Source organism: Notolabrus celidotus, chromosome 7 (assembly GCF_009762535.1).
Source record: "Notolabrus celidotus isolate fNotCel1 chromosome 7, fNotCel1.pri, whole genome shotgun sequence".
NCBI lineage: Eukaryota > Metazoa > Chordata > Actinopteri > Labriformes > Labridae > Notolabrus > Notolabrus celidotus.
The window spans coordinates 797,753-814,661 of record NC_048278.1 but is presented as its reverse complement, the minus strand read 5'-3'; the positions used below and the strand labels follow the sequence as shown (position 1 = coordinate 814,661).

Sequence of the window (16,909 nt, the reverse complement as noted above, 5' to 3'; positions counted from 1 at the left end):
ACTCAATCACTCTGTGTGAGCTTTAACATCCATGCAGCCAATGAGAAGCTGAGTCTTTAGGTATTTTGCGCAATATATATAGTATATTTTTAGTTATTTTGTGACTACTTTTTATTACTTATTATGTTTTGTTTTGTTCTGCACCTTTTACTGTAGCTCAGGGGTTCCCAAAGTGAAAGTCGGGACCCCATGGGGGGTTGTGAGACATCAGTGGGGGGTCGCGAGATGTCGTCCAGATTATTATTTTTTTACAGTAAGTAATCTAAATTTGCTTATTTGACCCATTATTGTAAAAAAAATAGACAAAAATAGAAGTTATATTTGAAATAAAACCCTGCAAATAAGTTCATTTAATTAGTTTTCTGCCTTTCTTTTCAGCCAGATGACTCCTAAAGTTAGGGTTAGCTAACAGTTAGCAGCACAGGAAACACGGCCACAGGTGCATGCAAGTTAACTCATTTTGAAGTATGAAGTAAATGATGTATGAAGAGGGACAGTAGGGGTCACAACTCTTTGGTACCTATATTTGGGGGGTCGTGGGCTGAGAAGTTTGGGGACCCCTGCTTTAGAGGTTGCTGTTCATTGTCATCACTTTGTGCATGTGACCTGTGTCTACAAGGTCAGCGGGCAAGTCAAATTTAGGGATAACTGGAAAAGTAAGTAGTATTACAAATCATTAAATACAAGTTAACTGAATTTCAAAAACATTCAACTGCAAGTAGGTCATTTTAAGCCTCCAACAGTGCAAAGTTCAGCAAAGAGAGCCAACAAACTTTCAGGTTTAATCTCAAGGAAATAGTCTGTGTTGATTCTAAAAGTTTTATCAATGTATAGATATACTTTCATATGTAATTAGTAACACTGCGTTCAATCTGACACACTAAAATCTCATTTACTTCTCAGCTATGTCGCAGTGTCGGACACATGAACAATATTATCAACAGGTGCTTTTCTTTGCCTTGCACTGGGCATGGCCAACGCTGAGAACAGGCTACCTCCACCCAGTCCAGGCTGCCAAGTATTCTCCCTCCTCCCCTGTCTCCATACATGACACTGTGTCGCCCTGCTGGCCAATCACAGGCTGACACAGACAGGCTGCAGCAGAAAAACAGAAGCACAAGGGACACTGCACATTTTAAAAAGCAGTCACACTTGACAAGTTCCTGGAGAACACTCTCAGATGCACACAGGCACACACACACTCCATCAGTTTGCTTTCACTGTGCTTCTTATGTTGAGGCTGAGCACCTTTGTGTCTCACACACACCTTCAGGGAGGGGTTGAACAACTTAGGTGAAGTTTTGAAGCTATTTTATTTTTCTTTCATTGAAACTGCATCTTCTCCTCCTCTGCTGCACACACATCTGCCAACATGTGTGTCCTGACAGCAGCCTTGCTGTTCACTCTTCTGGGTGAGTTGTTTTGCTTTCTTTGACATTGCAAAGTCTGACAAGGACATAATGAGTCATTAATGGCTTCAGCTGGTTAATGTTTATGATGTTTACTCCTGGAGTTTTAAAGCATGCAACACAAGAGGACAGAGAGTCTGCAGGGTTTTCCTCCAGCAGATGCTCTGCTCAGTTGTAGTCACACGTCTGCTCGTGTGTTGTGTCTGATAGCTGCACACAGTTACACACTGGAACACGGCAGGGACTTCTGTGTGTGTTTAAACTACAATCTGTTTTCACTAGAGTTCATTTTGTGATGAAAAGCAGAAACACAACTAACCCAACTGTATAGATGAAAGCTCAGCTAGCCTATGTTGTTTCCCCTCCCCCTGACTCGGACTGTGTCACAGTGAGGCTTAAAATTATCTAAATGATATAATTAGAAACATGTGATTTGGGGAAGTACTCTCAACTACAATCACAACCACTCCACGAGAATGCACAATTCCCTGATTTAACATGTGGAAACACAGCTTCTCTGTGATGCATTCACTGTCTGCTGTAAATACTTTGCAAGGAATCCTCAGCATCCGTTTTATCTTGCACAATCAGATATTTTACAAAGCACTGTATCAGTTTTCACAGAGAAAACTCATGACCTGAAGATATTATGTCAGTGTTGCTCTACGGTTTTAAATCTTGACTCTAGCTTGTTAAAATAGATCTTTTTCACAACCTTTGACTAACTAAACAGTCTTTATTACCAGAATGTAAGCGTTTAAGCCTCTGAATACACAAATCTGTGGCTGTTTATCAGATCAGTTCTGCTCCTGAAGTTGATTTAGTCATCTCAAGTTTAAAACAAGTTTATTCAAACACATTGAAATACAACATTGTATTTTTCTGTCTATCAGTTTGGATATAATTCAGATACATTTAGTGAGAGCTTATAACAATAATTCTATAAGAGCAGCAAAATGTGGAAGACACATAAATTCAACTTCCATGCAGCCTCACTTTAAAGCAGTTCAAGTTTTTGCTCTGTTGACTATGAATACAAACTTAAAGGTCCATTAAAATACTTAATATTCTTGTGTTAGTGTTGCATGTTGTTAATCATGTTACCCAGCTTGAATCTGACCTGCAGTTACCTTCTGTTTGTCAGGTCATGTCACACAAAGGTTGTAGGTAAGGGCATTTTTCAGAGTCTGTAATTAAATCTTAAATATTTTGTTGTGTGGTTATGTAACGTAGGCTGGTGATCATGTCTGATCAGTCTGTGGTTTATGTGTCAGTGTGTCACTGAAATATGAGGACCTGTCACATATCAGCAGGACAGCTTTGAACACGCTTGCGTCATTCGTATGAGCGTTCACCTGGCACAAAGGGCATGAGATAAGACTTTCACATGGTGTGTCACTTACTCTCTGAAATGTCGAAGTCATTAATGTGTGGCCTCTAATGTGGAAACGAGGCATGCATTAAAACACCAGTGCTTCAAGAAATGTCATGGTTAGAATAATACTGGTGCAGGTTTAATTAATTGCTCTCTCTGTTTAACCCTGTCTTATCTTTTCATCGTTCTATCGCTTCATCGTGAAGGCATTTTTCTTGAAGGCTTTGATGTTCTGATGCAGAAAATTCTGCAAACATAAAGAGATTATAAGATCTTTGTTCTTCTGAATGTTTCAAGAGTGAACATGTTGATGTCTGCTCACATCGGAAACTGTTCGATGTTTATTTAACGCTCCAAGCTGAGACATCTTTCAAACTTTACACCAGTTTACATCTCTACTTAAGTTAAATTTGGGTATTCATTTCAGACTTTACAGATTCTCACATCATTCCTCACACACAGAATAAACTCTTTACTCTTTCTTTATATTCATAGATGAGGATGAGATGCACTTTAAAGCTCCTGTGAGGAGTTTTAACCTCATTGTGAAACAGATTGAAATTGATCCTGTAGTCTCTTTACAACCGGCAAACGCAAACAAGTCCACCAGTGTCATGACTGATGATTCCCTTAAGGTGATTTGTAATGCCAGAAACCGCCGTTAGGGGGGTAGCTGTCAAACCAGATGATTGACAGCTGAAGAAACAGCCTGTCTGGAGATGTCTAACAGGAAATAATAACATGGAGTGACGCATTTAACTGTTCAAAAGCAGGGTTTTTTGTCAAGCCCAGAAAAGTAATAAGACGTGCATCTTTGGCCACAGGGGGCACCAACACTGACACAAACCAGAAGTTCCTCTCAGCGCATTCAAGGAATCATTTTATTCGTCAGTGGAAAACTTAATTGTCTTATCACTTCATACAAGCAAAGTTGTCCAACTTCAAAGTTGGTCTTTCTTCAGTCATGTGACGCCTCCTTCACTCATAGCATCCTGTTGAAGCTGTCCAGCACTGATCATTTCATTTCAACTACTCATAGTTTTGCAGTATCATCCAATCTCCGGGTTTTTGTTTCATTAACATTCAGGAACAAGATTAGTAGCATAACCTGCTCCTGGTTTTCCTTTCAGGTTCCATGTCCTGTGTTCAGTTTGAGGCCCCTCTGAACATGGGAGGGGTGACTGGGAACGTGATCCTAAACTCCACCTCACAGTCGGCCTCCGTCAATGTGACAGGTGTTGGATCCTGTAGTCCCCTTAACCTTTCCCTCAGCATGTACCCGGTCAAGTTCGGCCATTATGCTCAGCCCTGCTCTGCAGAACACATCGGCGACAGCGTATTCACCTTCGAAGCAAATCCGGGCTCCAGTGTCAACGTGTCGCAGCTCTTCCAAAAATACTCAAACCTGGACGACTTCTCGCTGACTTTTAAGACATGTGATGGCATGAAGGTTTGCACTGTCGTAAGTCAAAGCGGAATGCACATGACTCGTCAGGCTCGGTTCACCGGACCCATCGCAGGCAACGTTTACATCCGTCTTAACACAGGACAGACCAATCCCAGAGTTCTCACAGACCTAGTTACAATCGGTGAGGCCAATCCCACACCGTCAAACGTCACTCTCTATGGATCCATGAGCACAGATGCAAACTGTGATGCTGTTCTTGGAAGCTTAGATGCCTCAGCTTTGACCAACCTGGGCATGGTAAAAGTTGGTACCCCTTTGATGCCTTTGAAAGACCGACTCAATCCATCTACCTTCGACTTCAGCTTTCTTCTCTACCGTATGAATTCAAGCTACAAGTGTGCTAAGATTTATAATGTGGTCAGGAAGAAGGTGAGCGCTGTTATGAACATGAAAGGCATCAAAGGCCACTTCAGCTTCATTCAGCCTTCTCCCTTCGATGTGACAGAGGTGAAGATGAACCTGACTAACTTAGGAAACAAAGTGGGGCCTTATCATGTGCACCTGTTTCCTGTCCCCGCTGTCCTGATGCCACAATCATCCCCGTGTTCAAATGATAAAGTAGGTGGCCACTGGAATCCATTTAGTGTAAACACAAGTGCCTCAACGTACCCGAATGGGCCTGGTTCAACACATGACATGTATGAGGTTGGCGACCTCAGCAACAAGCACATGTCTCTTGCAGGTCTGACCCAATTGGAAACGTCGTTCAAGGACTTCCACCTGCCTCTGTTTGGACGGAACAGCATTGTTGGTCGCTCAGTTGTCATTCACCGAAATGACGGTGCCAGGTATGTCTGTGCCAGTATCGGCTACCCCGGTGAAGTGGTGGTATCCCAAGCCAGATTTCATACCCCTGTGGTTGGGGATATCTGGTTCACCCAACTGAAAGACAACCCTCTGTCTGACGTCTCCATCTTCATGGATTTAGCATATGGAAATTCCCCAATGACAACCAAAAACCACAACTGGCATGTTCACACCTACCCCATCAGCTCGGAGAATGACAACGATGCAAACCGCTGCAGCACAGCAGGAGGACACTGGAACCCTTTTGGAGTCAACACAACAGACAGCAGCTATGCCCGCGACTGTGACCCCTCCAGACCTTTATCCTGTGAGGTGGGAGATCTCTCCAACAAACACAGCCCCATTAACCTTTACACCATGCCGAACACAGTGGAAGGAAAACGTTTCTTCACTGACACCACTTCCTGGCTGCCTGATTCAGGCATCACCGGTCGTTCTGTGGTTATCCATGAGGAAAACAGAGGTGGGCCAAGGATTGCTTGTGCCAACGTGACAATGATGCGAATCCCCAAGGCTCGCTTAGGTTCATGGTTTGGCTCTGGGATGACTAGCGGTCAGATACGGTTCTCCAAGGCTCTCCCACAAGGTCCCACGACTATAAATGTATCCCTGATGAATCTGAACGCCTTAGCTGGGGGTTACCATGTTCACATACTGCCCATCATACCTGGCAGCAGTAACCCATGCTCCAACCCCAACATCCTGGGTCACTTCAACCCGTTAGGAGTGAACATATCAAATAGCCCGCAACCTGGAACTGGAACAGTGGACCAGTATGAGATTGGAGACATCAGTGGGAAGTTTGGGATGCTGACTGACCTCACCGAGCATCAGGCTGTATACATGGACCAAAACATGCCAATGACTGGATCGCAGAGCATAGTGGGGAGATCAATGGTGGTTCACTATGACAACGGATCAAGGTGAGACCCTGAATTCATACCTTTGTCATTATTACAAACAATAAACTGACAGGAGGTGAAAATGAAGTAGAAGAGGGAGAGATATTTGGTTCCCTGGTAGAGAAATAAATGGTTGGAATGTAACCACAGCACTGTCGCCACACACTCTTTTCTTTCTTGTGACATTAGCTCTTTGGTATTCAAGATAAGTATTTGTCACTTTATGGACTGTAAATCAATACAGACAGAAACTGCAGGAGACAGAATGACTTCTAGCTGCTGTAGATTTTGATCTGACACCTTCGCTGGTGAAAAGATTTCAACCCATCTCCGGTCTCAGGAGCTCTTTGGCCCGGTAACAGACCTGACCGGTGTAGGTTATTATACACGCGTCATATCCTTTTCATGCTTTGTGTTGAAGCACAATTGATCTAATTCTCTCACTCAGAATGACTCAACAAATTATTAAGCGGGTGAAATTTGGATATGCCTTTGTGTTCTCATGTTTTTACTTTTGTGTGTGTTTTGGTCATTTCTCTCTAGAATGCAGTGCGCTGACATTGTAGCAGACATGGAAACAGATAGTCACATGACTATTGCTGAGGCTGTTTTCAACGGTACAATCAATGGGACAGTAACGATGGTAAGTAGAAACATCAGTCTTTTCTAATGTTTCCACTAACACTTCTATATTTATATGCTTTAATAATGTCAATTAGGATACACTGTAACCTATATCAGTATAGCTCTTTGTCTGTCTATGCTTTGAAGCACCCAAAAAGTAGGATTTCTAATATTGTGCACACAAGTTAATTATCTTGAGGGGACAATATGATTATCTCATAAGAGCAAGTCATTATCTTGAGCACACAAGTTTTTATCTTGTGGAAATAAGTAAAGGATCTTGTGCTCAAAATATATTTATCTTGAGGGGACAAATTGTGAAAAAAACAGTTATCTTGTGCACACTAGATATTAACTTGTGCATGGAAGATAATTTTATTGACGGAACGCTTTAATTATCTTGTGTGCACGACACGATTATCTCAAGAGAACAAGTAAAAAATCTTGGGCACCCAAGTTGTTATGTTGTGGGAACAAGTAAAATATATGCACGCAAAAAAATATTTAGCTTGAGGCAACATGTTATTATTTTGTGAGCACAATGCAATTATCCTGTGCACACAAGATATTAACTTGGTTGGAAAGATAATTATCTTGTGAGAACAATTCATTATCTTGAGCACACAAGTTGTTATCTTTTAGAAAAAGCAAAATATATTTTTCTTGAGGCAACGTCTCATTATGTTGTGAGCACGATGCAATTATCTTGTGCAAAAAAACAGTTACCATGTGCACACAAGATATTTACTTGATCATTTTCTTGAGGGAACATGTTGATTATCTTGTGTGCACATTATGATTTTCTCACGAGAACAAGTCTTTATCTTGTGCACACAAGTGGTTATCTTGCAGGAACAAGTAAAACATCTTATGTGCAAACACATTTCTCTTAAGGCAACATTGTATTATTTTGTGAGCACAATACATACAGTATATCTTGTGCACAAAAACAGTTATCTTGTTCACGCAAGATAATTAATGTGTTCGCTCCCGATACAAGTAAAATATCTTGTGTGCTTTATTTAGAATATTTGACTTTTTAGGACTTAAATTCTAGGAATTTAAGAATAAAAACACATGGGTCGGTCATCTTTACACAACAACAGCTACAGACTAGCTGGGAATCTGTACCCAGTAATTCCAGGTTGCCTAACAGCACAAAATGTCGAAACATACAGTAATTTCAAGAAGTGGGAAGAAAAAGGAAGTACTTTATGTCATTTCTGAAGAAGACAAAAGCATCTTCAAGGCTTGGTGTCCTTTGCTTCATCAGTGGGTTTGTGTTCAAGTTCCCAAAATGCAGAAACAGGAACAGGCAAAAATACAATGATCCCCTGACTGTACACAGCTCAGTCATGGATAGTGTCATCCTCCATGTTTAGGACTGAAAACTCAGCCTTGTGTTTGAACTCAATATTGGAAATAGATATTGAAATAATTTAGAAACTCTATGAAAGATCATGTTGTTAATTTTCATCAACCAACTCCGGCCAGCTCATCACAACAACCTGTAAGTTACGAGACGTCCCCATCACACTGTAAGAGTCAGAATAAGATGGTCCTCTTTGTCTGGTAGAAAAAGCACCCATGCTTTTTCTTTGCTATCCTGTTAGCCGCCAAGCTGCCACAAAAACATGACAGAGTGTTTCTGCTCCATGCAACAGACAGTGCATTCATTATTCCTGAGGTGGGTTGGAGCAAGCAACTATGTGTAGCAGAACATTAGCTTAGCTTAACATTTGTCTGCTCCAGCTAGTGGAACCTACAGGCTGCCTGAACTGGGAGCTCACTCAACAGCTGCGCCTGTCAGCCGCCCTCCAGAGGCCTCACGCTGTGCTCTGGACTACATCTATGGATGAGAGCTGCAAAGCGGCTATATTATCAAGGACAAAATGATAGTGTGGCTGTTCCCTTGACTTAATTATGCCAGTTCTGCCCAGGTCATGCAAAGTGATGCCTACATATTGATTGCGGTGGTGACAAGCTGGATGTCCAATGCCCAATAACCTTTTAAAGCTTAACCCTGACAAATCAGAAACAATAATCTTTGGTCATTCTCACTCCACCACCCTTCTGCATAACAAACTCGGTCCACTCTACAGTAACATCATAATGAAGGTCAAACATTTAGGGGTGACATTTGACACAGATCTTTGCTTTGACACTCATGTAAAAAACACTGTTAAATCCTGCTTCTACCACCTCAAACAAATCTCCAAAATAAGATCTTTCATTTATCAGTCAGAGCTCCCTCCACAGACTCCGACTACTTCAAAATGCAGCCACTTGGTTTTTAACAGGCACATTAAAATATCAACACATCACTCCTGTCCTCGCCAGCTGACATCGGCTGCCAGTTTTTTATCGTGTCGATTTTAAGATCTTATTGATTACTTTTACAATTTTAAATGGACAGGCCCCAAATGATTTAGGAGACCTTTTAACCCCTATGTGCCTGGGCGGCCCCTCAGGTCTTTTGGATGCATCTCTGCTGGTTGTGCCAAGATCCTGCCTTAGAACAAAAGAGGACCGGGCCTTTTCAGTCAGAGCTCCAAGACTGTGGAACTCCCTGCCACTGACGATTAGACAGTCCACTACCTTAACTGCTTTTAAATCCTCACTAAAAACATTTTTATATGAGAAGGCATCTCTCCATCCCTAATTCTTGAATTTACCCTGCATTCAGATGTCTTGTTGTGCTTCTGTCTTTTTCTCCCCCCTGTTTGCACCATTTTTTATGCTTTGTAATTCTCTGCTTTTGTTGTGAAGCACTTTGTAACCTTGTTAAGAAAAGTGCTATATAAATTAAGTTTATCATTATTATTATTCTACTCAGATTATGTTAAGTTTTTTCCTGCCTGTAAGCAGAGTAAGCACCCAGCTGTAGTTATGTTGTCTACAATGTGAATAACAGAATGCACAAGGTATTTTTTTACTGCTGTAATTCTCACCTCTATTGTTTTTTCTTTTCTCTCTCCCCAGCGCCAGCAGATGTTTCCTGCAAGTAGCAGTGACAACAAGATGGAAGTGAACCTTCAGTTACTGGCGAGACAAAATGTAGGTACAGCGTTAAACATGGAACACACAGTGTATGCAACCATGTTAAATCACAGAGGTTACTCTTATTCAAATGAGAAAGTACATTTGATATGAGCTCTTAATAATCAGCTTTACCATGAAATGCTGCTCCATGTGGAATCAACAATCTTAAAACCATCAGGCATCAGAAGAAATCTCAAACTGGAAACTGCTTATGTAATATAAAAGATTAGACGCCAGAGCAGCTGAGTGTTTACAAAGGACTACAAGGGCAGAGACAATAACCTGGAAATTGATCAGGAAATAAGAGAGTACTTAAAGGTGACATATCACGCTTTTTTCATCAACATATATTGGTCTAAGAGGTCCCCAAAACATGTCTTTAAAGTTTATGCTCAAAAAAACACTTTGAAATCAGATTTTGGTCTGCCTGAAAATCCCTCTTCTTCAGTCCTCTTCAGAACACTCTGTTTTCTCTCTGACCACGCCCCCTCAGGAAGTGGATGTGCCCTCGGCTGTCCAGCACGTTGATCTAATGTTTACATGTTGGCTGAATATACACGGCTGCTCAGAGATCACGTTACTTCAACCCTCTGAATCTGATCCAGAATCTGATCCTGACAGAGAGGCGCCTGCAGCAGGACCTTTCTGAAGGATTGGTCACAGATTTAGTGTTTCTTGTTGTTTTATTTATCAGTAAGTCGACGTGTGTCTTGGTACACAGCTACAGCTACAGCTACAGCTACAGCTATGAACATGTAGCTATGTGGCTATGCTAATTAGCGCTAGCACTTTTCCATGACAAATAAAAATCATCTACTAGATCTTCAAATCTGCAGACGTGGGGAGTAAAACCGACCTTTGTGTTTATTAAGACAGCCTACAACTAGCATGCCTCCCTCCTAAGCTCCTTGTTAGCACACATGTGTGCAGGGAATGAAAAACGGGGGAGGGATTCAGTATTATTTTATACAGTCTATGGGCTGAACAAGCTCCGAGCTCTGACTCCCTGACAGACCGGATATTGTTGTTATGTAACAAAAACACGGAAGTCTGAAACGTCTCGTTTCACACACATTTACAGAAAGGTGGAGAAATCAGAACAGGGGCAGAATGGATTCTTTTAATTCTCGGGGGGTTCGTAGACATGCCAGGGAAACATATTTCAGGTAGAGAACCATTAATAAGTCCATTTTGCATGATATGTCACCTTTAAATAACAACATGAGGTTGCAAATAAGGAACAAGTAAAAGGTTAAGTTCCCTTTACTGTTGTCCAGGTTTCAGCAGAATTAGGAAAGAAGTGCGTTGGTTAGTTTCTCTGTTTTTGAGTCTAATGAAACCAGATACACATTCAGGTATCAGACAAACAACACATGCACACTCTCACATTGGTGTTTTATTTCTCCCTGCAGACATCTGCATTCATGGTTATCATGAGCAACCGTGTGGGTGCCAACAACAACTGCAGCAGTGTGGGAGACGTGTTCAATCCCTTCAGCGTGCCATTAAAAGTGAGTGCAGGGGAATTCACCTTTACTTTCATCTTGTGCATACTTTCAGTTTAGCTTCACTGCTTCCTGATATTCAAGCAGTCTTAGTTACAACAATGGGCGTTTAAGATAAAAGCCCTAAAAAGCCTGTTATCTTCTACTTATCACTTCTTCACAGACTTCATTACATAACTGACTTTATATAAAGACACACTCAGCAATTTCATCTTACAAAAGCTACACTTGAAATTATATAACCACAACACTAACCAATGTCTTTGGCGTTACGTCTTACAAACTGTGACCAATATATCTCTAACATACATAATCATATGATCCAGTATTATCATAAAGCAAACACAACATACTGTAAAAATGGAAGGAAAGCAATTCAAGATGGCAACATATAGAGAATGTGAATGTATTTCATCAGGTCACTTTTTCTTAATTTTGGAAATATAGACAACGTTTAGTTTTTAATCCTAAATTATGTCAGTGTTGTGGATTCCCTGGTTACCTGTGGTCGTAAAAAAAAACCTAATATAAAATAGTTAACGACCTGTAATAGAGCCTCCGACCTTCAGTTCTTAGGAGTGATTCACAAAATTGCAATTGAGCTTGTCATTTGTTCAATGTATGATCCAGACATTCAAGATCTTAATCAGAAAATAACACATTTCAACAATTTCAGTTCAAAGATTTCTACAGATTTGTTTTCAAGGTACAATGTGCAGAAAGGGGAATATTTATCTATTTCTAGAGGTCAGATTCTAGACTGAAACTCCCTTGCTCACCACTGCCATCGGTGAAACAATAGTGTCCTTTGAGAACAAGAAGCTCCTGTGATACATGATAAGCATGAACCTCGCACAGCCACTCTCTAAGCATGTATGTTACTGGTTTGTCTGTTTTGAGCTAAAGTAGAAACATGGCGGTGCAAGATGACGACCTCCGTGGAAGGTGACCTCCTCCTATGTAGATATAAAAGTCTCTCTCTAAGTTAACAACATAAGGATTTATATATTCTATGACTATACACCAATGAAAGCATACTTATAATTATTATATTTAATTTCTGCAAATCCATCGTGCTAAACGCAACTAAATTCTACACATTGTACCTTTAATGGAGGTGATAGAAAATAATTTGCGTGAGCACAAAATATTTCGAGATTTTCGTTTTCTATTCCCCTACTTTGTTTTAAGAGATAACAAATGGAACAAAGGAGAACAATGGGGAATAACATGTTAGTTTTAAAGTCACAAGCACAACATTCTTATCTACTCTGCTTTAAGGTTTTGTCCCAATGCACACAGATATAGACTTCCACTGAAGTAGGTGCAAATAAAAAGTTCCCCTTAAGATCCTCAGAGGGAAGGAAACTCAGACACTCGTTGACCAGAATCAGTTATATGAAGATTATCACATTAAACTGCATTAAAAGTCTCAAATACCTTCTTTTTTAAATTCCCTCCAGAGCTCCAGCTGTTCTGAAATGAACCCGCTGCACTGTGCAGTAGGCGAGGTGTCCAGACGACAAGGTGAAGTCAGTCTGACAATGAGACAGATCTTCACAGACAGCAACACCATGATGACCGGAGACAACTCAGGTAACAACACCGTCTTTCCAGTGAGCGAGCTGAATGTGTGTGTGAGCAGTTAGAGGTTCAATCAAACAGTCTTTCTTGTAATGTTAGCTGAGAACTGTCATCTGACATGTTTTTGTTGTCTGTTTGCAGTGGTGCACAGATCTCTAGTGCTGATGGATGGAGACAATATAATTGCATGCGCTGACATCCTCCCAAAGTCCCCTTCAGCAGCGCAGACCTTTCCCACTGTGACCAACTTTAGAAGGTGAGTGCAACAAAACCACTTCAGACCCCCATTGGTCCTAAACAGAGCCAGAAAGGTTCGGTTAAATATCAAACAGAGGTGAGGCATCGTTCCAGTAACTGTCTGAACTTTAGACTTTAGACTTCAGAGTTTGGGTCTTCTCTTGGAGGGAAGTTGAATCAGACAGAATTCAGCTGAATTTAAGTGAAATCTTTGGTGTTTTGGATTGGTTGGTTTGCTAGTCTGTGTATTTAAAATGATCTCACTCAATGTCTAGCAGCCTCAAACATGCCTGGGTGATTCTTACTACAGTTTATCTGCTTCAGATCCCAGTTTCAGGATTTGTTCATCCCTCAAAATCAGTTGGATACAGCTGAATCATTGTTTTGAAACAGTAAAAATGTGCAGGGCTGGCAGGATGTTAGTCAGTTCTCACGGAATGTTAGCAATCAGTGTTTTTTAAAGCTGAAATGTGTGTTTTTACATCAAGCTGATACTCCAGTCTGTAGTATTGGGAAGGAAAAGACTCTGTCAAAACAATGCAGTTCTTCACAGTTTTTAAAGCTACTTTTTAAAACAACTGTTCTCTCTGAACTGTCATTGCACCCAGACATCTGAAACAAACGAAGAGTAAAAGAGAGGAAGCAAGTTTTATTCTCATCCTCATTTCTACACCTGTCAGTCGTTCTTAACAGGACCACTAAAATACACGAACCATTGAGGAAACAAACCAATGTGGTGCAAACCTTGCCGCAAAACACACACCTGTCTCATTTTCAGTTTTCAAAGACATTATCCTCAGACTCTTTCCAAACAGAGCCGGTCTAGACCGTACTCTATGTTCTATTATCAACAAAGACCCAACATCAAGACTGGATCAGATCCAGTCCCATCTTACAGACAGGACTCAGTCTGATCTCATCTTAATCCACCATGAACAGAGCACTTTGCAGCATTTAGCAAGTTACAGTGGCAAGGACAAACTTCCTTTAACAGGCAGAAACCTCCAGCAGGACCAGACTCATGTTAGACACACATCTGCTGAGACCGTGTTGGAGAGAGGGATAGAGGGAGATGCAGAGAGAGAGAGATGATAGTGGGGAGACGGATAGTAGTAGTTGTAGCAGCTGGAGTCTGGCACGTCCACAGCAGCAGAGATCCAGAGGAATGGACTTGTCTTTATTGGTTGTTCTGTTGTTCATTGTGTTTTTAGTTGTTGATCATTTCAGGAAGCAGTTACATGAAAATAATGACCTATAATGATTTCTGTCAAAGCCACAGAGATTTATCCTCAGAGACATTAGACCTTTTTTTTTTCATGTTTCACAAAGTTGATGTTTCCTTTTTATTCTTTGCCCAGACACGACTTCCGTCATAGAGTATCGAAGGTGCTGAAGGTGAGCATGTCGAGAGTCACGATCCTGCATGGCTCCCCCCTCAATGCAACAATTCAAAGTTGCCAGACTGTCAACTACATGGTGTCTGGTAAGTCAACAAACCTCCTTTATTAATGTTTGCCCGCTGATTTGATGGCGTTCTTGTGCATGCTTCTTCTGTTCACACTGAAGAACCTGTAAAAAGTCAAATAGCAGAAACCCCAGCGGGCGTTTGGATGAGCAGGTTTGATGCAGCCCTCTGGGAGCAGTGCGTTTTATGGAGGTTACACTTTGCAGTGTTGCCTGTTGACTCATCTCATCTCAGAGTTTATTTTAATAAGGGTTGTGACAGATCAAAATAATAAAGGTGTAACCTTTCTGGCATGTGAAGAGGTACATAGGAGTGCCAGATACAGAAAACAAATCAACCTCTTGAAAAAATGTGTTTAACCATGGAGAATTGCATAAAAGAAAACACATCTAGGATTATCTTTGTGCAACAAAAAACACTCAAAGAAATCCTATCTTTGCAGAAATCTACCACTTGATAAAAAAGCTTTCTGATACTAATTCTGAGTCTGATTTGACAAAGTATTGGTCGTATGTACAGCACATAAGCTTTCAGACCTGCAGCACAAATTCTGCACACTGTACGCCCTGGCTGTGTTCATCAGGACAATGAACAATTATGGTCTTTGAACATCTTTAGAAAGGCTGAAAATTCACTCAGTAACCCGATGCTGGAGTTGAGTGTCTGTGTGTCTCGTTTCCCGTCCCTTCCTCTGTCTCAGGGGGAACAGAGAAGTACCTGTGCAGAGGTTTCACACAGTATAGCACAGGACGCTCATTTATGCTCTCAAAAGTCTCCCACAAGGTGCAGAGTTTACTATCTCGATCATCACTGAGATTAAGGCGATGATACGGCAGAAAGATGCACAGAGAAAGAAGTCTTGACATCATTTTTTGTCTGAACTGAAACTGAAATGCAATAATGCTGTTTTTGCAGTTAGCAACTAAAAAGAAAACAGAAACTACTTTTGCATTTGTGATTTATAGGACAGCACTTAATGGTTTACACTAAGCTTCGGTAATAATGAATGATAACTAATCACTGATCACGTCCTTAGAAGTCTTATGTGTGATTAATATTGCCACATTGTGATTCCCTTTAAAGGCACTGTCAGCCCAGATGTCCTGAGCTCTGTGAAAACCAGTGAGATGATGGGCATATACAGAGAGACTGACATGTGCACACGTAAGTAGCTCCACCCTGTAATCCACACTGTTTATTATTTAAGGGAGAAGATTGTAGTCCGGTTTCATTCCTTACTGGATGAACCTGTGTTTGACTTTCTGATTTGATGTCCCCAGGGAATGCAGGTCTGCTGCTGCTGCCAGGAACTTTCCTTCTTTACTTGATGTTTGCTGCCGCCTGCCTGCTGCCATCTTCACTGTATCAATAACTCAAACACTCAGACTCACCGTGCATCATCAGGGTTAGAGTAACACAGATCCTCAAAGTGTAAAATACTGATAACATCCATGAAATGTAGCCGATCCACTGTGACGGGCATGTTAATGATCATCAAATGAATCCTGTCTTTGTTTGTTTTGTCAGCCAATCAAGATCCTGCAACTTTACATTTAACTTATTCAGATAGTCATTGCAGGCAACAAGCTAGCTCTCCAATGATAGAAGATACATCTTTGCACTAAAATCTTACTTTTCATTTACTATTCATTTGATTGTTATGTAGGTGGGTGAACCAATTATGTACATTTTCCATTGTCCAGACCTGTTCCTCTGTATTTATGCACTACATCTGAATCAAATTTTGTATGAATATTTGGGATATTGTGAATAAATTAAAATATTGTTTGTATACCTTTGGCCAGCTGTTTGTTTTTCCCTTAGCACCATAAATGTGTGAGCAGTGTTCCCATGTAAGATCCTACGATGTGTGTCAAAAGAAGCCTGGTCAGATAATTAATCTCAGTACCACTCCCAAATGAGGTTTCATTTGAGAGACTTAATTATATAATTGAATATAATAAGGCATTAATTACATAAGTATGTAGGTCATTAAGGAGGCTTACACCTTCAATAAAAACAGCATAAGAGCGTTGGGACCAAATACATCAAAACAACTGTACAGAGCATTTCTTGTAAATCAATGCACTAATTTTAGTTTCTGCATTAAAAAATAAAAGCCTGCTAGATGAACCAATAAATGAAAAATGTATGAAGGTAGGCTGCTCTTAATTAATTTCTGCAAACCCATCCGGGAACCCCATGTCTGAAAATAACCCAGCTGAAGTGCCCTCTTGGTTTCCACTGTAGTAGATAAAACCTTACAAAATGCCCTCTCTGGTGCCCTTTCAGTAGAAAACACATAAAGGTTATTATTGTAGATGCTCCTCCTGTGGATAAAATGCAAAAAGGAGACCTATGGTTGCCCTTTCAGTCAACTATCATAAACAAAAAGGTGCCCTCTGTTAATAATAGAACATAGAGTACGGTCTTGACCTGCTCTGTCTTGATTGATTTTGCGGGAAGTTTACTAGAAGAGAATCCAAAGACC

At 40.8% G+C, this 16,909-nt stretch overlaps 1 protein-coding gene across 1 annotated transcript; it reads left to right on the top strand.

The window, feature by feature from the left end:
- Window positions 1–1,250: 1,250 nt before the first annotated feature.
- On the top strand, window positions 1,251–16,210 carry cusr (Copper-only SOD repeat protein). Its single transcript, XM_034688414.1, has 10 exons — window positions 1,251–1,412; window positions 3,915–5,982; window positions 6,505–6,604; window positions 9,568–9,642; window positions 11,040–11,138; window positions 12,596–12,728; window positions 12,858–12,972; window positions 14,312–14,436; window positions 15,502–15,582; window positions 15,699–16,210. The coding sequence occupies exons 1-10, from the start codon at window positions 1,373–1,375 to the stop codon at window positions 15,788–15,790; spliced, it is 2,928 nt and encodes a 975-aa protein (XP_034544305.1). The 5' UTR covers window positions 1,251–1,372; the 3' UTR covers window positions 15,791–16,210.
- Window positions 16,211–16,909: the final 699 nt, after the last annotated feature.

What these genes read in the sequence shown, in the direction of transcription:
- cusr (XM_034688414.1), top strand. Translation starts at nt 1,373, where the DNA reads ATGTGTGTCCTGACAGCAGCCTTGCTGTTCACTCTTCTGG. An exon ending in AGTTACTGGCGAGACAAAAT is followed by an intron (nt 9,643 to 11,039) that starts GTAGGTACAGCG and finishes TTCTCCCTGCAG; the next exon opens with ACATCTGCATTCATGGTTAT. An exon ending in GATGACCGGAGACAACTCAG is followed by an intron (nt 12,729 to 12,857) that starts GTAACAACACCG and finishes GTCTGTTTGCAG; the next exon opens with TGGTGCACAGATCTCTAGTG.